At 46.0% G+C, this 24,313-nt stretch overlaps 1 protein-coding gene across 1 annotated transcript; it reads left to right on the top strand.

Annotated features, from left to right (window-relative positions):
- Positions 1-9,003: 9,003 nt before the first annotated feature.
- On the top strand, positions 9,004-13,012 carry LOC133895886 (histone deacetylase 6-like). The gene is made up of 6 exons (XM_062336410.1): positions 9,004-9,589; positions 11,136-11,576; positions 11,667-11,809; positions 12,225-12,315; positions 12,400-12,534; positions 12,785-13,012. The coding sequence occupies exons 1-6, from the start codon at positions 9,047-9,049 to the stop codon at positions 12,806-12,808; spliced, it is 1,377 nt and encodes a 458-aa protein (XP_062192394.1). The 5' UTR covers positions 9,004-9,046; the 3' UTR covers positions 12,809-13,012.
- Positions 13,013-24,313: the final 11,301 nt, after the last annotated feature.

Genomic DNA, 24,313 nt, shown 5'->3' with positions numbered 1-24,313 from the left:
AGTAGACCCCCGACGCTCGAGTGAATTCTGACAGCGGATAGCCTCAACGCGGGCGGTTCTACCAAGCTCTATTAGAGATAGATACTGCACTTATGTTGTTCTTTAGCTAGGAAAAAAAGTACTGTACCTTACTTAAAATTATTGGGTCTAGGTGACTCGGTTGTAAACGTTTAGGGAGTTACAGCGCGTTTCACTTTTATTCCATAATGTGCAACTTTTAGTCCAATCCCTTTAATAATCAACCAATCTTCCACCTATGCTGTTCGAATGTTGGTAACTTGGCACACTTCACGGGGCAATCGGTAGTCTCTATTGTCTTCTTCGTTGCTGATATGTTGGCTTTGTTTTTTACTTGTAATTTCAGTCCCGCTACTAATAAAAATTCATTTTGTACAATACTAACTTCTTTTTTCTAATAACATCATCTTATTATTATGTGGAAATGTCGCCAAGAATATCTTATAACGTACTTTAGGCTTTATATACAAGTGATAAAGAGATATGAAAAATAATACTTGGATGCTATGAGCCAAGGACGTAGTGTAAAGGTGTTGATAACAAAAATGCAAGGTCTCACTTGCATATTTTTTTGGCGATGGATATCACAGCTGCGTGTGTATATAAATATATTCTATTTAACTCACAATGTGTTAAATAAGTATTCAACGCGCTGCCTAGCGTCACCAGTCCGACCCAATCGAAAAAAGAGGAAAATTTTGATCCCACTTCCAGAAAAACAGGAACTCCGACCCCGCTCGCACATGCCGAATCAGAAAATGGGCCATCCTACTATCCTTTAAATAGCGGTATCATCCCATTCGCCCTTTCGACCTATCCGTTACTTTGGTAGTGAGCCACAAACACATAGAAAACCTTAGTCCCGATCTCTTCGCAATAGTCTCAGAAAGCACTATTGGCGAACTAAGTTCCATTATCTGTGATTATGCGGTTCGGACTACCAAATCATACTACCAACCCTCATATGAACTTAATCACGGCAGTGGCGGTGATCTTCCTGATGGACTCGACCTCGATCCACTTAGTGAATTTGTCGATTGCCACGAACAGGAACTCAAAACCGCCTGGGACTTCAGGGAATGGTCCCACGATATCGAGCCCTCAGACAACAAAAGACCAAAGAGTGATATGGTTTGCAGTGTCTGGGTTGGTATTTCGGTCATGGTACTGACACAACTCGCACCGCTTCACCAGCTCGCAAGCATCCTAGAGGGCAGTTGACCAATATAATCCTTACCGGAACGCTTTTTTAACCAGGGTGCGGTATGAAGCATGGCTACCACATATGCCTTTGTGGATATCAGAGAGTATTGTGCTTCCCTCTTTCTAAGTGATGCATTTCAATAAAAGGTTGTTGCTCCCTCGACGGTAGAGGCGTTCCTGTACCAGGGAGTATCTGCGGGTTTGCTGTGAGATCTTTTGCACGGACACATCATTGTTAGAGACTGCTCAATTCTGAAGGTAGTCCAAGATCTGATCCATCCAGGTCGTACCCGAATCGAGTAGGACGACCATATGATGGCCGCCCGAGGTCGATGACACTGAAGGAGGTGTTGCCTCCAAATGTGTTGCCTCGGGTGCTCCGTTTTTGAGCGAAGCATCCCCTTCACCTTGGCCCAAGACTGTGGTGGATGGTTGTGAGAGTCTTTCTTCAAAGACTCTACTCGGGACAGATTCACGAGAAGAAGCTAGGCGGCCAGCTCATCGGCTAGGAAGTTGTCCTTGTGAGGGACGTGCTTGACCTCAAAGCCGATGAAGCGTTGCTCTAGTCTTCTCACTTCGGCAAGGTATGTTGCCATTGTCCAGACAAAAAGCCCCATGTTCAGTAGTGTTATTAGTGGCTGGAAAATATAATTGAACTACGTACCTGAGGATGTCGCCGGTAGGTGAGGTTATAACCACTCCAGCCCCGACTCCCTTCAGTGTCAACGATCTGTCAAAGTGCATGATCCAATGTTTGTCTGCCTCTAGTCGTTGTACCTGCTCGGGCTTGAAAGATGACCACTCAGCTACAAAATTGGTCAGCGCTTAGGACTTGATAGATGTTTGGGGGATGAACTGGAGATTGAATCCCTCGATTTCTACTGCCCACTTTGATGTTCTTCATGGCGCATCTCTATTATGCATATTTTCCTAATAGGGAACGAGGAAATCACCTTGATTCTATGAGCCTGAAAGTAGTGTCTGAGCTTGCGAGAGGCCATTAGGATGGCGTATAGCAGTTTCTGAGCCTGTGGGTACTGAGCCTTTGTGTCGTGCAGGACCCCACTAACGTAATACACTGGTCGCTAGAGACCTTCCCGCTCAACGACCAAGACCGTGCTCGCGACTTGTGGTGTTGAGGCAGCATAGAGCAAAAGCTCCTAGTCGGGTCTAGATGTGTTTGGTATGGGAGGGGAGGAGAGGTACCTTTTGAGCTCTTGGAATGCCGCCTCTACCTCCGGTGTCCACTAGAAGTGGTAGCTTTTCTTTAGGAGATTGAGGTGTGGTAGTCCCTTCTCTTCTAGCCTTGAGATGAACCTGCTCAGAGCAGCAATGCATCATGTTACTTTCTGAACCTCCTTTAACCTAGTCGGAGATCTCATCTGGTCGATGGCCCTGATCTTGTCAGGATTCGCCTCTATCCCTCAATGAGATATGAGGAATCCGAGCAACTTCCTTAACGGAACCCCGAACGTACACTTCTCCGAGTTCAACTTTATGTGGTACTTCCGGAGATTGTCGAACGTTTCTTGAAGGTCTACAACCAGGTAGGTTTTGGTCCTGCTTTTGACAACCACATCATCCATGTATGCCTTGACATTTCTTCCGAGCTGTGGTCGAAGAATGAGTTAAATACACCGTTGATAAGTGGCACCAACGCTTTTTAAGCCAAAATATATTTTTACATAGCAAAAGACCCCAAAGGGTGTAACAAAAGCCATATTTTCCTCATCTTCCCTAAACATACTAATCTGATGGTACCCTGATCGAGCATCTAAGAAATATAAGAGATCGCCGCTGGTCGTTGAGTCAACTAGCTGGTCGATTCGGTGAAGAGGGAAAAGGTCCTTTGGGCACGCCTTCTTAAGGTCGGTGAAGTCGATGCACATTCTCCACTTGCCATTGTGCTTCCAGACCATGATTGGGTTAGCCAGTCATTCTAGGTACTGCACCTCCTAGATGAAGCCTGCTTCCAAGAGCTTGTCGATCTCCTGACGAAGCGCTTGCTTCCGATCGGCTGCGAATCGACGCGCTTTTTTGCTTTACTGGTTGTGCGTCTGGTCACACAAATAACTTGTGCTTGATCACATCCCTAGGGACTTCGGGCATATCAGACAAACTCCATGAAAAGACGTCTGCGTTCGTCCGGAGGAAGGTGATGAGCGTGAGTCACTATTTGGGGTCCAGTGCGGCCCCTATCTGGAATGACTTGGTCGAGTTGGTGTCATCCAAGTTCACTGCCTTGAGCTGATCATCTGGGATGACGAGGACATGGACCTTTACTGGTCGCCCGCTGGGTTTAGCGGTCACGAGTTGCGATCTGGGAGTCAGCTCGACCATGTTGAGGCCACTCTTGTCGCAATGCAGGGTCGTTTTGGTGTTGCCAATAATAATGATGGCCGCTATTGGTCCATGGATTTTGATCACTTGATATGTGTAGTGGGAAATGGCCATGAACTGGGCCATCACTGATCGTTCGAGGATCGTGTTATACACGGTCCCGAAGTCGGCCATATCAAACAGGACCCTTTTGGTTCTGAAGTTTTCCAGCGAACCGAAGTTAACGGACAACTTGATTTGCCCTAGAGGTTTAGCCAAGGAGCCCGGGGTGATCCCGAAGAAGGGTAGAGATAGCCTTAATGAGCTCCTCAGAATCTGTAGGGCGTCCAGTGCGACGGCAAAGAGGAGGTTGATCGAGCTCCCCTCGTCGATGAGTACTCGGCCCAGCCGGATGTTTTGCACCATGGGTTCTACCACGATGGAGTAGCGACCAGGACGTCTGACGCATGCGGGGTGGTCGGCCTGGCTGAAAGTGAACGAGACCTCTGACCAGTTTAGGCGCGGGCTCGGGTCTGATGCGGTCGCCCACACCTCCTGGACCACCGACTTGTATTCCCTGTTAGAGGAATATGTCGCGGTGCCTTTGAAGATGTGGTGGACCATGTGATTGCCTTGCAGTATCCCAATGTTGACTGGTCGGGGGCGGCCCTGTCCTCATCATCCTTGTCATGCTTGTGCTTGCGCTCCCTGAGCTCCTGGTCAATGATGCCTCGAACGACCTTACACTAAGTCAGGTCATGGGTGTCTATACGGTGGATTGGGCACTAGCCTCAACCCTTTTTCCCATCTTTCTTCTCGAAGCGCCGGCATGCTAGGCTGGTTTGCTCGACCACCAAGACCTCGGGAGGTACGGCCTTGTGCTTGCTCTTCTTGTCCTTCCGACCAATCCCTCTGGAAGAGGCGGGTTGGTCAGAAGCAAGTCATGGCCTGGCATCGATCTGCTGCTCTTGGGCCTCGGCGGCTTGCGCGCACTTGTTCGTGAGCTCGAAGAGCTCAGTTGTGCTTTGGATTACCCAGGTGGCCAGCTTCTCGACCATTTTCTAGTCTTTGACCCCCCACTTGAACGCTATGATCATAGATTCTCTCGCGATCCTTGGAATGGTGTTCCAGCGTTTAGTGAAACGTCGTATGAAGTCTCGTAGCGACTCTCCTTGTCACTGCCAAACCTAATATAGGTCGTTCTCGACCCTTGGTCGGGCGTAGGTCCCCTGGAAGTTGATGACTAACTGGTCGCACATGTCCTCCTAGGAGTAAACGGACCAGTGAGGAAGGTTCATCAGTCAGGACCGGACGAAACTGGTCAAGAAGGTAGGGAAGTAGTTGTCCATGACCTTCCCATGGCCTCCCCCAGCCTGCACCATGGTGGTGTAGATTTGCAGGAACGGGTTGGTCGAGCCGTCATACTTCTCACCTAGGACCGGTCGGAACTTGTCCAGCTGGTGCACCTCTTGTAACCGAGTGGATAGGACGTTGCACCCTGTCCCATAATGGGGAGCCACTCGTTGTTGGGTGGTGGCATGCGCCCGGGGGGAGAGATGGTGGTCTCGGGGTCCCGGTGATGATGTGGATCCGTCCAATGCTCCCTGTAGGGGAAGGCGTGCAGTAGGTTTGCTTGCGCCCTTCCTACTGGTACCTAGCCTCATCCTCCTGCTCTTTAGTGGTCACTTGGCTTTTGATCAAGTCACGGAGTTCATGTTGACGTAGAGAGTCACACAGGTTGGAAGGTTGGCTGTCTTGATGTGGCGGTGGTCCACGAGTACCCCTTGTGGTTGAGGGAGCACGAGACTTATTCCACCGCAGGCCCTGCCGTGACCCTCACCAGCCTTTTCGATGGATGCAGTGCATGTTGACACGGTCTGGTGTTGGGCGGTCTTGGCCAGGAGGGTGAGATCACGCAGCCACGATGCCATAGGTGAGCCCTCCGGTATAAGTACTGGTGGGTGGCTAAGGAGCACTCGCAGGTTATGTAGGTTCTGCGTTGGTGTCATGGTCTTGTAGTCGAGACGCTAGGCGCAGAGTGGTGATAAGTCACGACAGGGGGGGGGGGGGAGCCCCCGACGCTTAGGCTGCACGATGGCTTAGTCAATAATGCCACAGTAGACTGCGCCCTGTGTAGGGGCTCCTCAGCACAACAGTGGGGATGCGAGGGCTGTCTCGAAGCACCTACCTATCTGGCGCTGGACGGGTTTCCCTCTAGGTGTATAGCCGGGGGTTCGCCATTGGCGCTTGGGACATGAGGGCCTCCAGTGCCCGCTGCTGCATGGTCCTCCATGCATACCTCATGTTGGGAGCTCCCGAACTCCGGTTCGGTGTCCCATGCCTGGAGCACATTGGGTTCATCCGAGTGATACCCCATGATTACCTCGCGGTGGCTGGGGTTCTCGGAACGGGACTTAGGGAAACAAGGAGTTATATAGGTTCAGGTATTCCGGAGGATAATAGCCCTATGTCCTGTGTGTTGTGTTATAGAGGATCTTAATTGGTTACCAAGATAGTTCTAACTAGCTGTCAGACTTGATCTCCCTTTTCTTACAAATAGGGTACTCATCCCTTTATATAGTAGGGAGCATGAGAACTTACATATGGGTCTAAACAGAAGACTCTGCTCATCATAATATCTAACCCAAGTCGTCATTACGGAGGATTGTCCCCGACCACTTGCTTGATCGGCCTGCTGACAACGTCCCTTCTGTCGTATGACACTGCGTCGACCAGCAACAGTTCCACCCCGTAACATTTAATGCTACGAGACGGGATAAGTTCCCTCTGCGTCGTCCATGACTTCGTCCATTGGAGTTGGCGCCTGGGGAAGGAAAACACTTGAGTTGATATAAATAAATACGATTGGACAAGTTGTGTTAGATCCAACCCTGGGACCAGTGATGCTGGTCATGGGTTTATGTGATGGTGTAGGGAGACTTGTCGCATATGCATTCTACTGATCATGGGAATCATACCCTGGTTGCGTGACCGATCAGTTTTAGGAAATATACGCCTCTAGCCATTATATCTCTCATGAGACCCATTTACCAGGGTACCCCTTTACTCAATACACCAACAATATTACTTTCTGAGATGTATATACTACTTTCTGATACATATATATATTTCAGAAATGAATATATATCTTAAAAAGTAGTATATACATATAAAAAGTAGTATAGACATACAGAAAGTAGTATATACATCTCGTAAAATAGTATATACTTCAATTATAACATGATCAACTATGAATCGAGCTAGTATGTCGGAGGATTAACTCCTGTCGCAGGGATCCCGAGAGACCCCTTTTTAGAGATTCGGTCGGGGGGATGATCCTGAATAAGTTCGTCGGAGAAATAAATGGAAGTGGAAGTAAATGCAACGGCCGGTGGTGGGGGATGATCGACCTAGTGCAAAGGGAAATAAATGCACCGGAGTTTAGACAGGTTCGGGCCGCACGGGGGCGTAATACCCTACTCCTGTATGGATGCAATAACTGTCCTGAGGGAGATCCCTCGAGGATGTATCTGGTTACAAGAATGTTGTGTCTAACTAAGAGCTTGAGGCTCCTTGTTCTTGAGTAGGGACTACAGTTTGGTTCTTCTGTGCTCGATGCTTACGGTCTCTTCTTCGTTGGTCGCGGCCCTTTCTTTTCTTGCCTGTTCTCTTCTGGGTGCCCACTCTTTTATGCACTCGCTGGCTACGACATGCCCCGAACGGGAAGGAGGGGGCACAAGTTCCAAGACGCCACGACTGAGAAAGGTGTCATCATTTCCTCTGGACGAAGTGACCGGGGAGGTGGAAAACACGGTGCACGCCCGGTCACTTGTCACCATAAACGTCCTGGCAACGGGCGCCGTTGAGAGGGCCCACCGGGCAGCCACAGAGCCACCCGACGTGCCCGCCCTGTCTTGTTCCTCTGCCACAGTAGGGCGGCAGGCGGAATGCCTTGATCCTGGCAATGTTATCCCGAAACACACCGGATGATACGGGACGGGACCCGTGCAATTAATAGCCCCACGCCCCTCTGCCAAAGCATGGCAGGAATTGACGCTGCGGCGGGAGCAGTTGGATGTGTCAGGCCACACGCGCTCATTTAATGCGGCCTTGGACCTCTGACGGGCGGACACCTCATCGGTGGGCCCCTCGGGGGCCTCTCTGGGTCGTCGGGGAACCGAGTACTCGGGGGTACTGTTCACCTCCCCGGGCACTCTCTCCCAGGAATGCCTATCTTTGTCTTCGGGGTACCGGGTGCTCGGGGGTACTGTTCACCTCCCCGAGCACTCTCTCCCGAGAATGCTTATCCCTGTACGAACCTTCGGGGAACCGAAAGCCCGGGGGCTGCCACGTGCAACCCCGAGCACTCTCTCCCGAGCACTTTTGCACAGATCTTTCGGGGAACCGAGAGCTCGGGGACTGCGGCGCACAGTCCCCGAGCACTCTCTCCCGAGTACTCTCACACTGGCCCTCGGGGAACCGTTCGCTCGGGGGCTGCTGCGCACAGTCCCCGAGCACTCTCTTCCCGGTACTTAGACTCTGTGGGTCATCGGGGAACTGGGGTGCTCAGGGACTAGGGACTGTGGCCCCAAGCACTTTTTCCCAGAACTTAGACTTTCCTCGCTTCGCAAGAGGGACCTCGTGGGATGATGACACTTGGCGGATGACTGGCCTGGCTTCGGGACTCAGGGACCCCCGGTTCCTGATACACTGATATAGTAGTATACACTAGTTTTTCTCTTTATATATACTGTATATATATTATGTTCCTATGTTAAACTTTAGTGTGTGTATATATGTATATAGCAAAATTTCTGATTTCGAAAATAACAACATCTGAGGGCGTCCCACCAGTTTACCAAAACAAAAATTATGTACGTTTGTGAATTAACACTAAAATATTAAAACCTACTATATGTTAACACCACAATATGTTAGCATTTTTTCATAGGTGCACAACATCACCCCGACTTAAAAAGATTGGTATATTAGAAACACAACGCACTTTTGAGACGTTTAAATTATGGGTCGTGCTATTCTTTGATTGTTTGTTTTTTGACGTTATAAACCGTCCGTTTTGCATCTGACGGATGTCCAGTTTTCTTCTTCCTCCCGTATTAGCTGTTTTGTTTCCTTACCCCGCACAACCACTTGCTCCACGTGACTCGCTCCCTCACCCCATCTCTCCTCCCGCCCATAGTCTACTGCTATACTAACCATTCCATCTTTCTCGCCCCCTGCCAACCTCTCTCATCGCTTGCCTACAATCCATGACACCAGTACCACCACTGTCGCCTCACCACATGGCCCATTATCCGTCTAACTGCCGCTCCAACATCTCTTTAATCTAAGGTCAGCGGTGGAAAAAAAAACTCTTAAACCCTAACCCTTTTCCTAAACTCATTGACGGCCGTCGCGCGTCCGTTCAACACCGATAGGGAGCGTGAAACACCCCTTGCCTCCTCTAGCCCCCCCCCCCCCCCAACCCACCCAAATCGAAGTCGAAATGGCGGCCTCCGGCGAGGGCGCGTCGCTTCAGTCCCCGGCGGGCGGCGACGACGGGCGCCGCCGCCGCGTAAGCTACTTCTATGAGCCCACGATCGGCGACTACTACTACGGGCAGGGCCACCCGATGAAGCCCCACCGCATCCGCATGGCGCACTCGCTGGTGGTCCACTACGGCCTCCACCGCCTCCTCGAGCTCTCCCGCCCCTACCCGGCCTCCGAGGCCGACATCCGCCGCTTCCACTCCGACGACTACGTCGCCTTCCTCGCCTCCGCCACGGGGAACCCGGGCGTCCTCGACGCGCGCGCCATCAAGCGGTTCAACGTCGGCGAGGACTGCCCCGTCTTCGACGGGCTCTTCCCCTTCTGCCAGGCCTCCGCGGGCGGAAGCATTGGGGCCGCCGTCAAGCTCAACCGCGGCGACGCCGACATCACCGTCAACTGGGCGGGCGGGCTCCACCACGCTAAGAAGGGTGAGGCCTCCGGGTTCTGCTACGTCAACGACATCGTGCTCGCCATCCTCGAGCTCCTCAAGTTCCACAGGGTATGCGTACTTGTATAGTCCGTATTTACCTTTTATCTACACTTAATTGTTTGGAGTTTGGATGCTTGGGTTGTTCAACTGTTCTATCATCAGAAGAGAGGGTTTATTGGATTCTAGATTTAGATGCGAATTTTTAATGGTTTGTGATTGATGGATGCGATTGTTTGGGGCATTGATGTTGGGGCTTTTTTTGTGCGTGGAGGAGTAAGGCCCTAATCGGTAGTCCCAAGGGATTGGAGATTGCTTCGAGTTTCACAGGGGCAAAAGAAATTCGCTAGTCTTGGTGCCCAATTCAGTGACTACTGTGATTGTAGGGACTGGATGACTGGTGTGCGAAAGTAACCCATGGGATAGTTTTCATGCTATTTGTTTGCTGCCACTGAAGCTTGGATTTTCGAGGAACTGTGTGAAATGGTGCATTTCTGGAATTTGTGTTGTGCAGGGTTGTTGTAATTGTAGATGTTTATGGCTTTATGCTACTAGTAAGTGCCTGTTATACGTGTGCAACTGTGCATATTTAACCTGGACCACTATCTTTGTGTATTTTTAGATTGACTATGTCATAAAGTACTTGTGAAGTTATCTAGAAAAATAGTTTCAGTTCATTGTAACTTTATTTGGCTCTACAAACATGTTATGATGGAAATGAAGAGTCAAAGTTGCATTCAATACCTTTCTAATATCCAAAACAACAGTTTCCTGTGCCCAGGGAGAATAATTTCTACTTCTTTTGCTGAAACTAGCTTTAATTTTACATACCTGCCGAATTTGTGCCTAATGTAAACCAAGTCAGATCGCATGCTATAATCTGTTCATATGATGGCTTCTCCTTCATAGGGTGACAGATTTATGTGTGGACTTGATACTTTTGGACTTGGAAGCACTAAATTTGGTAAACAGATGTATGTTACAGATGTAATAAAAAGGTGAATATGGTCTTATGGGGATCTATTTCTATCAATCAGAAAGATTTATTTGGTGATGTGAATTGACTTGGATATCATTGACATTCCTTGGATTGATGTAGTTGATTTTGGTCGATGTATATGCATGGATTTTCTTTCGGGTATGTAGTATTGCTGGCAAGAGGATGTTTCCAAAGTGTCAGCTAGATGAATTTCTTGTATATGCTTATTTATTTTCCATTTTAAACTTTAGGAACTAAGCTGGTAATTAGTTTTTTAGTTTAATTATACGTCAGTTCATTGTTTTCTTATAAATACATAATTCATCCAGTTTGCTGCCAGTGTGACTGCTATCAATTGATTACTTGAATCTGCTTAGGAAAATGTTTCCTGATGAACATCCTCACTATTTATGCATCTTCTTCAAGTAATGTTGTAGATAAAGTACTATTATAATAGAAGAGGTTCAGGACACACTCTTTAGTTAAAGCAATTTTCAATAATTAGGTCTGCTATGCTTTATCGTGCGTGTTTCTTGTCAACCATTACTTCAGTATATGAAATACTTTAGCATTCATGCATGCTATGCCACATTGTAGTTTGGCTATATAATTCTGATGGCTATCATTTTCCTGTTCCAGCGTGTGCTATATGTAGACATTGATGTCCACCATGGAGATGGTGTGGAGGAAGCTTTCTTCACTACGAACCGAGTCATGACGGTTTCCTTTCACAAGTATGGGGATTTTTTCCCTGGTACTGGACATATCACTGATGTTGGAGCAGGCGAAGGGAAACACTATGCTCTGAATGTTCCCCTGAGTGATGGTATTGATGATGCCACCTTCCGTGATCTGTTCCAATGCATCATTAAAAAAGTGATGGAGGTTTATCAGCCAGATGTGGTTGTCCTCCAATGTGGGGCTGACTCTTTGGCTGGAGACAGGTTGGGTTGCTTCAACCTGTCTGTGAAGGGTCATGCAGACTGCCTCCGTTTCCTTAGGTCGTACAATGTTCCTATGATGGTTTTAGGTGGTGGAGGGTACACCATTAGAAATGTTGCACGCTGCTGGGCCTACGAGGTGTTACTTATATCTCTTATTCCAACTATAGCTGGTTGCAGTTGTTTGAGAGTATATCAGCGCTGATAGAATTGGGTTGTTGCAATGCAGACTGCAGTTGCTGTTGGAGTTGAACCTGATAACAAGTTGCCTTACAATGATTACTATGAGTACTTTGGCCCTGATTATACTCTTCATATACTACCAAAATGTGTGGAGAACCTTAATACTACAAAAGACTTGGAGAACATAAAGTAAGTGAACTATTTGTATTCAATATGACATTTTTTTTTCTGCAACTTGTTCCAGAAGCTTCGGTGTTGAGCACTCGTGATGAAACGATGATCTGTGTTTTTTTTTTTTAAGAATTTCATTTTGAATTCAGAGTTCCCTTTTTCTATATATACATAACTCATCTGTGCTATTAATGCATCATTGCTATAAAATGGTGGAATTTCTCCACGCCTTCACACCTTTTGAGAATTTTCCTTTCTTCCATTGTATGGATTGATTTTACTTTTATTCGTTCCCATGTTCTCTCAGTTCTTTCTCAATGTTGCATCGTTAGGAAACCTACATTTGACACTTTTGCACTTTATGCCTAGCATACATTTCCCACTGCTGCTTGTCCCTAACTGCAGAGGATAACTGATCTATGCAAATATTCAGGAGTATGATATTGGAGCATCTCTCAAAGATAGAACATGTTCCCAGCACTCAGTTCCATGACAGGCCGTCAGATCCTGAAGCTCCAAAGGAGGTTTCTCTCATTCCATTGTCACTTTCTTGTTTTGATTCGCTCTCTTGCTTTTTATGCATACCCATTTGAGAATTTGCTTTGTAGAAAGAGGAGGACATAGACAAGAGGCCACCTCAGCGCAGCAGATTATGGAGCGGAGGAGCTTATGATTCTGATACAGAGGATCCTGACAACTTGAAAAGTGAGAGTAATGACTTAACTGCCAACTCGCACATGAAGGTTTGCCCTTCTGCTCATCTGTGCAGTATTTCTTGGTTTCCAGAATTGCTAGTTGTTAGTGGACACCGTTACTTGCAACGACCATTCTCTGTTATTGATATGAAACTCCCAAGTGGTAACTGTGTCAAGAATATATAGCGATGGCCCAAAAAGTAGCATTTTGAGCTTCGGCAATACTCATAATTGTGATCAGCACTCCTTCCAGAAAACCGTGTCATCTAAGCTCGAAAGTTCAACGCTGTTGGTGCAGGATGAATCAAATGATGATTTGTAGAAGAGCCCCCGAGTTGCTGAGTTCTCTGCGCTCATGATCGTAGACATGCATGCTGACGAGCGGGGGAAGCATTTGAATACGCACTAATTATCTGCCCCCTGACCGTTTGTTAAACATTGATTGTTTTGTCAGCATCAAACTTTCCTGCATGTCCGCATCAAACAATGATTGTTGGTTAATCCAATGTTGCTATAATGTGTCCGACCCGCGTTGTTCATGTGCTTGACCACCTGCAAGTATGGTTTCTGCTGGAGAAAAATATGGCATGCCTGAAGGACTCATGCATTTTTAACTTTTGTATCGACATGCCAAAGGATGGTTCTTTAGTGAAATGGTAATGGCGTTTACCTCTTGAAAATTTTGTCCTTTTGGCAGGACAACCCCAGCTTCCCATCGCAAGCTGGAACGTAGCAGAGCAGGCTATCAGCTGCTGGAACTTGACAGCAATCTATAGTGCGGTTTGGGATATAGCTAATGCATAACTACATATGAGTAATACGAATCCATAGTCAGTATTGCCTATCTTTTTTAATGGTTTGAGGAGTCGAAATGTGTATTTTTCCCCCCATCGTTGTAGTATTTCAACAAGAGACAAATGGCTACATATGACTACCTCATTTAGTATTTGCTATATTTACAAGACTTCATTCATTGTTAATTGGTATTGGTCCTCAAGGTTAGCTGATGAGAGACTTATTATTTACTGAGATAGTACGAGATGCAACTTTGGGTAGAAAGATAGAGACACATTGTACCTTTTGAATAACTATGCACGAGCATACAAACATACAAGCCAAGTTGTAGTAGGCCATGGACCGACGCACACCCACATGTTTTAGTTGATGACTGACAGGTAGTTAAATATCAGCACCATTGAACTATTAGGCATGTATATAATGCATACTAAAACAACTCATTGCATTGTCTAGGGTATTTGTCTATAATAGTTTCATAAGTACTCGTGCAATGTTAAAGACATTGCACAACTGTCTATGCAATGCTACACACTGTAACAAGTTGCCTTATAAACCGTATGTAGAATAATAGACAATATTTTTTCTCTCCTCCACGTCACCCGAAATCTTACGTGACACTCAGCTGATGTAAACCCATTCTATGTCCCCGCCCTTGATGCATTATCGTCTAAAAATGGAAAAAAAAAACCCCCTCGGAGGATACAAGAACAAGAGTAACACACATGACCATTAATTCCATAAACGTAAGTTCACGCGTTTAATTTGTAACCTCCATGTTAAATTGCCTAGCTTAAGGGCGAGCAATAGGCAAAGAGACGTACATGCATTCCCGGAACACCCAAAGCCAAGCCAAGCCAAGATGAACAAAACTCCACACCCGGCCGGTTTCAACCGCCTGCTGTGTGCCGCCGTCGCCATTGCCGTCGCCGCCGCCATCCTCTCCCCTCTGCCGGTGACCGCCTACAAACGACAACCACATCCACAGGTGACCCTTAAGCCGAGGCCAGAAGCGGCCAACGACGCGCCCAAGGACTGCTTCATCACGGACAAGAACGGCCGGAAGTGGCCGTGCTCCCGCGTCAACAACCCGGCGGCGAAGCAGACGTCGTTCGAGTGCCCGGTCGAGAACCGCCTGGGCGCCCAGATGAACCTCTACTGCGACGACGAGATAATGGATTACATCGTGGGGCCGGGCGAGACCGAGTACCAGAGCTACGCCAGCGTCTTCGACCCGGCGCCGCCGCCCATCAAATTCACGGTGGAGCGGACCAGCCCGAAGGTGACCTGCCAATGGTGGTGCGCGGGGAACAGCATGAGCGGGGTCGTGGTGTGGGACGAGCAGTGGCCCGAGGCGTGGTCGTGCCGGAAGGACGGCGGCGACGGGCAGTGCAGGCTCGTGTTCGAGAGTACCAGGGAGGTGGTCCTCGTGACGCGGGCCGGGAGGAGGGTGCTCGGCGACGTCGCCGTGAAGGAGTGCAGCAAGAACTGGGGGGGTTACGGCGGGTGGCTGCCATTTGGCCTCGGGTGCACCTACCCCAAGCACGACCACCCATATTACGGCACCGTTAACTAAGAGCTAGCTAGCTAGCTCCTGGACGACAACGCGTGATCGATGATCGACAAGGGTAACCCATCGAGGTGATGAACAGATAGATGTTTATATATACATGCATATATGAGGACGTATTTCGTAAAGCCCACATTGCCATGCCGATGAATATATTTAATAGTCGTCGCTCTGATTCCGAGTTAACCAAACTGCTCAACATTTCATAGTTTTATGATGGTGGTGAGTCGAAATTTTCATCATCAGATCAACGCTCCAATAGCTGAAGCACACGCCTCCAAATACATATATTGTAAATAATGGCCAAATTTAAAGTACTTCGATCTACAACGCACCGATCGTTGGATGGTTAGCAAAAACGTTTAGGGATTGCATTGGTTAGATAAAACTTAGAAAGCAACAAAGCAGGAGTACCAACGAACGGCAAAAAGAGCTATCTGACTATGATGCCCAATATATCTTCAAGTACTCTGGCATTCGTATATAGCTCGCCAAGGTTGAAAAGCACAGACTGCAATCCGCAAAGCATGCAGTCCAGTCTTCCCTTTCAATCGCACCGGATACACAATCAGTTATCTCCACAAAACGAAGGGTTGAATTTGTTTGCGAGGAAAGATCTTGAATTCCCTCCAAACAAGGGGAAGACACTACTACAAAAACACACGTATTAAACTCCTTATCTCGGACGTTTACTCCGGACCGTTTGATATAATTGTTACAAATAGACATTTAGCATGTGATCAATTAGCACACTAACTGTTTTCAGTTATTGAACCAAAGGGCAACCATTCACTATTGAATGGATATGTTCATGCCCTTTGAACATGTATATATATATATGTGTAAAACAGCAATCAATAAACAGAGACTACTCACTCTCAAACTCTCTCAAATCACTCTCAATACGTCATCAACACTTAGAATCATCCAAAAGAGCATTTGGCCATTACACAGCAACAAGAAAAAGAAGAAAAAGGGCCAACCGGCCTCACCAACAGAGAAGGCACGAAGGTCTCTCCCAGAACAAGGTACAAGACAGGAGATGGCTTCACCTTCATCCACCAATGGAGACATTCTTCGCTGTTTGATGGACTTGGAGGCGGCAGTTCTACGGCACATCTCGCCGTTTGGCCAACGGCGTGCCCGTCGCCGTCGCCGTCGCCGCACACGTCGTCCTCGCCGTCATGGCCACAACCACGACCTTCTAAGGGCTCAAGCAGCCCCTGCCCCTGCCGGCCCTCCACCGACCATGGCAGCACGCAGCGGTGCTGCATCTCTCTTCAACACCACACTGGAGATGGCATTCGAGGAGGAGGAAGATCTAGAGGAGCGCGTGTTGTACTCTCCAGAGTACACTCCGCTGTCTTCCTCCATTCTAGTGCCACCCATTGGCACTTCCACGGACATGGCCAACGTGGTTCCTCCCACTGTGGTGGCAGAAACCACGGAAGGCCACCGCCGCGACTGGATTTTCCGTGTTCGGCGCGGCAGAAGCCTCCCGGGAACAATGGTGGACTACATTCCTGCCTCTTCTTCCCAGGGCATCGATTTGAACACACCTGCCTTCATCGACTCCAGCATTGAAGTTGTGGAAGTCCTCTTAGAGGATCCATCCACCACGGTCTCGATGGCCGCTGCGCCGTTCATCCAAATAACCGACTCCTCTTCATCAACTGCCGGCTCCACAGTGGCTAAACCAACTGCGCCGCTCGGTCGCACCCTTCGTCGCTTCGCCACTGCAGCGGCTAACCGCCGTCCGGGCCTCTGCCCGGGGTCATGGGCCCTTGCGGCCTCCGACCTCCCCTCCGGGGGGTTCTAAATGCGCCCAGGCGCGTGCGCGTGCAAGGGGGAAATGGGTGTAGCACCCCTTGGCCGGCGATCCCCCTCTGCACGATGTACGGCCGGCGAACTGGCAGTTCGGCCCCTTTGCACGGTGACACCCCGCCGAGCCGACTCCTTGGCTGGCGGCCTGAACTCCGGCGGCTCGGAGACCCTCCTGGTGGCTCGGTCCGACTAGCCCTCGGCTCGGTGATCCCACCGGCGGCCCAGCCCCTCTGCTCCGACGGCTGACCGCTGCTCCGCCCGGCGGCTCGGCCACCAGCTCCAAGGCCAGCAGCCCGCCCGACCCCTCTGCTCCGGCGGCTCGACCGACCGCTGCTCCACCCGGCTGCTCGGCCACCCGCTCCAAGGCCGGCAGCCCGCCCGACCCCTCTGCTCCGGTGGCTCAACCGACCGCTACTCCGCCCGATGCCTCGGCCGACCCGCTCCAAGGCCAGCAGCCTGCCCGACCCCTCTGCTCCAGCAGCTCGACCGACCGCCGCTCCGCCCGGTGGCTTGGCCGACCCGCTCCAAGGCCAGCAGCCCGCACGGCCCCTCGGCCGACCGCTGCTCCATCTGCCGGCTCGGCTTCACGGTGTCACCGGAGCCCAACGGCGACTCGGTCGCCCGACCGCAGCTGGCGACCGCAGCCCTCTTCCCCTGCCGACAGTCCCACATGAAGGCCGGCGCGACTCCCAAGACACCTGACGGCGACGGCGGCTCCCAAGGCCGGTTAGGGTTTGGAAAACCCTAACCGGCCACTATATATACTGCGCAACAGGAAGGTGGGAGGGGGCTCTACGGGCTAGGCCGAAAGGCCAAAAAGGCCTCAGCCCAAGTTTTCTCAGCCCATCAGTCAAAAATATTGAAAAAAATTGGCTTTTTCACAAAAAAACCCCTCAGGCTTTCAGCATTTTATAGCCAATTTCAGTATTTAGTTTTACAGTTCTGTAAAATCACGTTATAGCCCCTGTCTTTTAGCTATAATTGTATTTTGTTCTTTTTATGTTGTAAATATATACGTTCCAGTCCTTGTATTCTCTGGAAATCTTATATGTTACATGCATTTTACCATAATGCATTCAAATTACATATATATATGTTTACAACTTAGTTTTTGATATAGCAATTATTTTTCATATAAAATTCATATTATTACAAAATATGTGATTACCTCTTCACTTGATATAACACTATACACCTTTTAAGGTGATTACCCTAATTCATACTTCATATTGGCCATACACAAGGTAGTATCTATATACTACTGAGGGATCTACACTATATTTACATATAGTGACTATCCTCAACGTGCGTACCCAATGTGTATATGAATTAAAGAAGGTCTACACCAATTTTGGTGATTACCTATATAGTGTTAACACAAGATTTGAATAACACAAATTAGTAGAAAATATGGCATCTACTGAATAGTTACAGATTATGCCCCCACTACTCAAAGGTTTTCATCATTTTGATGACTACCTTCAAAGTGTTATCAATATAATTTGAGGTCTACACTATCTAACTCAAGTATTACCTTAACTTTACAATTTTACACTATTACAACATCACCATGATTATTTAATTTACCTGATATGTAAATTCATTCAATCATTGGTCAACTTGTAGGACAAAATATTCAATATTGAGTTCGACAGACTCGAGTTAGATGGCAAAAACTATCTAACATGGGCAATGGACATGAAGATAAGTCTATCATCACGCGGACTTATGACGGCAATAAATCCTCCTCAAGAGGGAGACCCGCCACTTCAAGATCAAATCAAGTATGGAGCTTTATACTACATAAGGCACCATTTACATCCAGATTTAAAATCTGAATACTTAATGGATGAAAATCCACATGATCTATAGAATTCACTCAAAGAGCGATATGAACAGCAAAAGGCAGTAATACTACCTGATGCACAACGCGAATGGACCACCATTCGCCTCTAGGACTTTAAGTCCATTGGAGAATACAATCATGCTGTTCACAAAATCTGCTCAAGATTGCTTTTTTGTGACAAAGCTCCCATCGATGTGGAGAAAATAGAAAAAACTTTGTCTATAATGATTCCTGCCCATAGAGTATTGCAACAACAATACCGTGTTAGAAACTATCAGCACTATTCTGAATTAATTCATACTTTACTTCAGGCTGAAAAGCATGATGAACTTCTTTTAAAGAATCATCACCAGCGCCCTACTGGCACTGCACCTTTACCTGAAGTAAATTCAAATGTTCAGAATACAAAGAGGTTCGACAGCAACAAACGCTGTCCAAAGAACTTCAAAGGCAGGCACAACCACATAAAGAAGCAGAAATTCCATAGAAATAACAAGGGGAAGAGCATTTTTAATAACAAAGATAAATCTGATATTTGTCGTAAATGTAGTTGCTACAGTCACACAACTAAGAAATGCCACACCCCAAAACACTTGGTTGATCTTTACCTAAAGTCCGTTGGACAAAGCCGACCAACTCAAGGTAAAAGATTTGAAGCTCATTTCAATCTTCAACCTGACACCACCAGGACGACAAGTTGTTCCCAAAATGTTCATCCAGAACTGAACAACGACATCACTCTTCAAGAGCAAGGGGACCATGAGAGCATGGACAATATGCTAGTGGAATTTTCTTCCAATGACTTATTTGGAGACTTCGATTAGGCTCTTAATTAATTAGATATTATTAATATCTATGTGTTACATAGTGTTGTAATAGGTTGTTGTCATACTATTGTATCAACACATTGATACTCAATAAAGTTGTATGTATTCTATATATATCTATGAAGAATTTCACATTCTCTATTTTTATATATATAGATGATTACGGGAGACAATCCAAATGAAGAGGAGATGTGCTTAGTGGATAGTTGTACCACTAACTCTATACTAAGGGAAACTAAATATTTCCAAACTCTGAAAAAGAGTCAAGGAAATGTTTTGATGATCGCAGGGCGCGATGCTATGATTGTTGGCTCTGGTCGCGCCATAATCACTCTCCCTATGGGTACTCAAATCACAATCGAAGATGCACTCTTGTATCCCGATTCAACACGTACCCTACTAAGTTATAGAGATATCCATCAAAATGGTTTCCATATTGAAACCCATGATGACAACAAAGAGGAATATCTCCTCATTACAAAAAATAACAGATATGCAAAACAAATACTAAAAAAATTCCCTCTTTATTCTCACGATTGTACTATATATACATCAAGCCCGTACCACATGTTGCGTACAAGGTAATTTTTCAAAATGTTGACACATTCCAAATATGGCATGATCACCTAGGTCATCCCAGTGTTAGAATGATGCGAAAAATTATCTGCAATTCAATTGGTCATGACATAAATACTGCCAAATTCCCACAACCATCGGATTTTGTGTGCACCGCATGTGACACAGGGAAATTAATTTTAAGATCCTCTTATATTAAAATTAGAGCTGAACCACTCAAATTCCTTGAACGCATTTAAGGTGATATATGTGGTCCTATCCAACCATTAACTGGACCATTCAGGTACTTCATGATTCTCATTGATGCATCTACACGATGGTCACATGTGTGTCTATTGTCCACACGAAACCATGCTTTTTCCAAAATTATTGCTCAAATTATTAAATTACGAGCACATTATCCTGAACATAGGATACAATCCATTCGAATGGACAATGCGGCTGAATTTACCTCACATGCCTTCAATGATTATTGTATGGCCCTAAGAATTCAAGTCCAGTATTCAGTACCTTACGCCATACTTAAAATGGTTTGGCCGAATCTCTTATCAAGAGAATCAAGCTCATTGCAAGACCACTATTACATAATTGCAACCTACCAACTTCATGTTGGGGTCACACAGTCTTACACGCTGCTGACTTAATTCAATTGCGACCAACTGCATATCACACTGCTTCTCCACTGCAGTTAGTACATGGAAATCCCCCAAGCATTTCCCATCTGCGAAAGTTCGGTTGCGCTGTATACGTACCGATCTCACCACCACAGCATACATCAATGGGCCCACACAAGAAATTAGGGATCTATGTAGGGTATAACTCTCCGTCGATCATAAAATACCTAGAACCCCTAACAGGGGACCTTCTTATAGCCCATTACGCTGACTGTATATTTTATGAGGAACATTTCCCAGCATTAGGGGGAGATTTCAAGTACCAGAAAGAATGCCAGGAAATCAATTGGAATGCCACAGACATTTCCTACACAGATCCACGTACTCAAGAATCTGAACTCCAAGTTCAGAGAATTATAAATTTGCAAAATATTGCAAATACCCTGCCAGATGCATTTACTGACAATAAAGGTGTCACTAAATCCTATATTCCTGCTAGGAATGTGCCGGAAAGAGTGGAGGTACCAAATAAAACCACTCAAACCCCAAATCAAAATAAGAGGGGGAGAAGTACGGACACAAAAGATAAAGCTTCTTGCAAGCTACCGCGGAAACAGAGGAATCCTTTGTGCCGGAAAGAGTGGAGGTACCAAATAAAACCACTCAAACCCCAAATCAAAATAAGAGGGGGAGAAGTACGGACACAAAAGATAAAGCTTCTTGCAAGCTACCGGGGAAACAGAGGAATCCTTCCTCCAAATCAGTAAATGCAAATCAACGTCAAGTTGAAAGACACCCAAAACCCATGGATACTAAACATCCAGTGGATGCTCAACATCCAGATCCCAGCTCAACGGTGAACACAAATACTGATGCTAGGAAATCAGAACACCCAGACTCAATAACAATGGGAAATCACAATGAGTCAGAAAGGGTAGATGAAATTTCCATCAACTATATTGATTCTGGAGAATCATTTGACAGAAAGACTACAATTGTTGACACATACTTCTCCTCAAAGATTGCAAACGATCTTCTCAATGATCCAGATCCAAAGACCATGGCAGAGTGCCGTAAGCGCTCGGACTGGACACAATGGAAGAATGCAATCCAGGAAGAATTACACTCGCTCTCCAAAAGAGAGGTATTCACATCAGTGATACCTACTCCTCGTAACATTTTTTCTGTGGGATACAAGTGGGTTTTCGTCCGCAAACGGAATGAAAACAACGAGGTGGTGAGATATAAAGCAAGGTTTGTAGCACAAGGGTTCACGCAGAGACCCAGCATTGATTTCAATAAGACTTATTCTCCAGTAATGAATGGAATCACGTTCCGATATTTAATTTCATTGGCAGTTCAAAATAATCTATCTATGCAATTGATGGATATAGTGACCGCATACCTTTATGGGTCTCTTGATTCGGATATATACATGAAAGTCCCAGAACAACTTAACATTCTGAATCCAAACGCAAACCGCAACATGTACTGTGTAAAACTTAAAAAATCATTATATGGTTTAAAACAGTCGAGAAGAATGTGGTACAACCGACTAAAAGAATTCCTTTTACAAAAAGGGTATTCCAACAATGATGATTGCCCATGTGTCTTCATAAAGAAATCCTCAATAGGATTTTGTATTATCTCTGTATATATTGATGATCTAAATATCATTGGAAATACAGAAGATATAGATGAAGCTCGCAATCATCTAAAGACGGAATTTGAAATGAAGGATTTGGGTAAAACCAAATTTTGCTTGGGAATACAACTCGAGCATTATCCTTCAGGTATTTTATTACACCAAGCCCATATACCCAGAAAATATTGGAGAAATTCAATATGGAAAAATCATATCCTTCAAAGACTCCCATGGTTGTTCGATCTTTTGATATGGAAAAGGATCCATTTAGACCAAGGGTTGAAGGAGAAGAGATACTGGGACCCGAAGTTCCTTATCTCAGTGCCATTGGAGCGCTTATGTATCTTGCAAATTGCCCCAGGCCTGATATCGCATTTGTAGTAAACTTACTAGCTAGGTATAGCGCTACTCCAACTAAACGTCATTGGACAGGAGTCAAGAATATCTTACGATATCTCCAAGGCACTATAGATCTTGGTCTTCTCTTTAAAAGAAATCAAGATATGGATATGAATGGATACACTGACGCTGGTTACTTATCAGATCCCCATAATGCCAGGTCGCAAACAGGCTTTGTGTTCTTAAATGGTGGAACAACCATTTCATGGAAGTCTTCAAAACAGACTCTAGTGGCTACATCCACTAATCATTCTGAAATAATCGCATTATATGAAGCATCACGTGAATGCGTATGGCTTCGCAGAATGATTAATCACATACAACAATCATGTGGTATTGGATCTATTCAATCACCAACAATTATCTATGAAGATAATTCTGCATGCATTGCTCAAATGCAAACATGTTACATAAAGAGCAATATAACTAAACATATTGCTCCTAAAATGTTCTACCCTCATGAATTACAAAATAATGGGGAATAGAAATCTTACAAGTCAAGTCATGTGATAACCTCGCTGATTTGTTCACCAAGTCCTTACCAACTTCTACATTCCAAAAATATGTTAATGGAATTGGTATGCGACGGCTACGAGATTTGCAAGGTTTAGGGGGAGATTGATCCCTGAATAGATAACCTGTTCTATTGCACTCTTTTCTTTTATGAGTTTTTTCCCTTTACGGTTTCTCATATAAGGTTTTTAATGAGGCAATATCTACTTTGTTCCTCCCATTTTTCTAAAATGGTTTTCGGAGGTTTTAAATATGGTCTAAAGATCATAATCATTGCTCTCTAAGTTCATCAATGAGTTTTCTCATTTGAACTTACAATGAAGCAATAATTGATATATACCATATCATTTTCTCCTTATATTTTTCCATTGGGTTTAAAGGAGTTTTAATGGTATATCAACAAATAACATATTATTTCTCCTCATATTTTTCCCACAGAGTTTTTAGAGGAGTTTTCAACAAGAAGTTTACACACAAGATAATTGATCAAGGGGGAGTGTTACAAATAGACATTTAGCATGTGATCAATTAGCACACTAACTGTTTTCAGTTATTGAACCAAAGGGCAACCATTCACTATTGAATGGATATGTTCATGCCCTTTGAATATGTATATATATGTGTAAAACAGCAATCAATAAACAGAGACTACTCACTCTTAAACTCTCTCAAATCACTCTCAATAATAATTTAGCTGTGAAGAGTCAGAACCGGTGGCCCTCTCGAATGAGGCAGACGGTACCAAGACGACTGGAACCGTCTGATATAAGTGCTCATTTTAGACGGTTCCAATCCGAAACTGTCTGGGATACTATCTCAAATGGCTGACAGCTGCAACCGTTAGAGCTATCTATATTATCTTTCACAGCTCTATCGAATATTTAATTATAGGGTATATACGTATAAGGAATATATTATATATCAATAGGGTATAAACAACACATATTAAGAAGCTTTGTATATCACGGAACCGAATCAGCGGTACCTGATACACCCGGAATCACGAAAGTACATATCAGGAAGGTTTCGATTAGTTACCTAACTCGATACGGTTAGTACTCAAAACAGATTTATCCGTCTGGGGCTTGGATATCTTGGGACCGTTCCTAAGGGCCAAGGTGGTTACAAGTTCCTATTCGTGGCTATTAACACGTTCACCAAGTGGATAGAGGCCGAACACGCAGGGAAAATAACCGCAAAAGCGGCCAAGAAGTTCAT

Source organism: Phragmites australis, chromosome 16 (assembly GCF_958298935.1).
Source record: "Phragmites australis chromosome 16, lpPhrAust1.1, whole genome shotgun sequence".
NCBI lineage: Eukaryota > Viridiplantae > Streptophyta > Magnoliopsida > Poales > Poaceae > Phragmites > Phragmites australis.
Note: the sequence above shows the minus strand (reverse complement) of the source record. Positions and strands in the feature narration are given on the sequence as shown.

What these genes read in the sequence shown, in the direction of transcription:
- LOC133895886 (XM_062336410.1), top strand. Translation starts at nt 9,047, where the DNA reads ATGGCGGCCTCCGGCGAGGGCGCGTCGCTTCAGTCCCCGGCGGGCGGC. An exon ending in CACGCTGCTGGGCCTACGAG is followed by an intron (nt 11,577 to 11,666) that starts GTGTTACTTATA and finishes GTTGCAATGCAG; the next exon opens with ACTGCAGTTGCTGTTGGAGT. An exon ending in ATCCTGAAGCTCCAAAGGAG is followed by an intron (nt 12,316 to 12,399) that starts GTTTCTCTCATT and finishes TTTGCTTTGTAG; the next exon opens with AAAGAGGAGGACATAGACAA.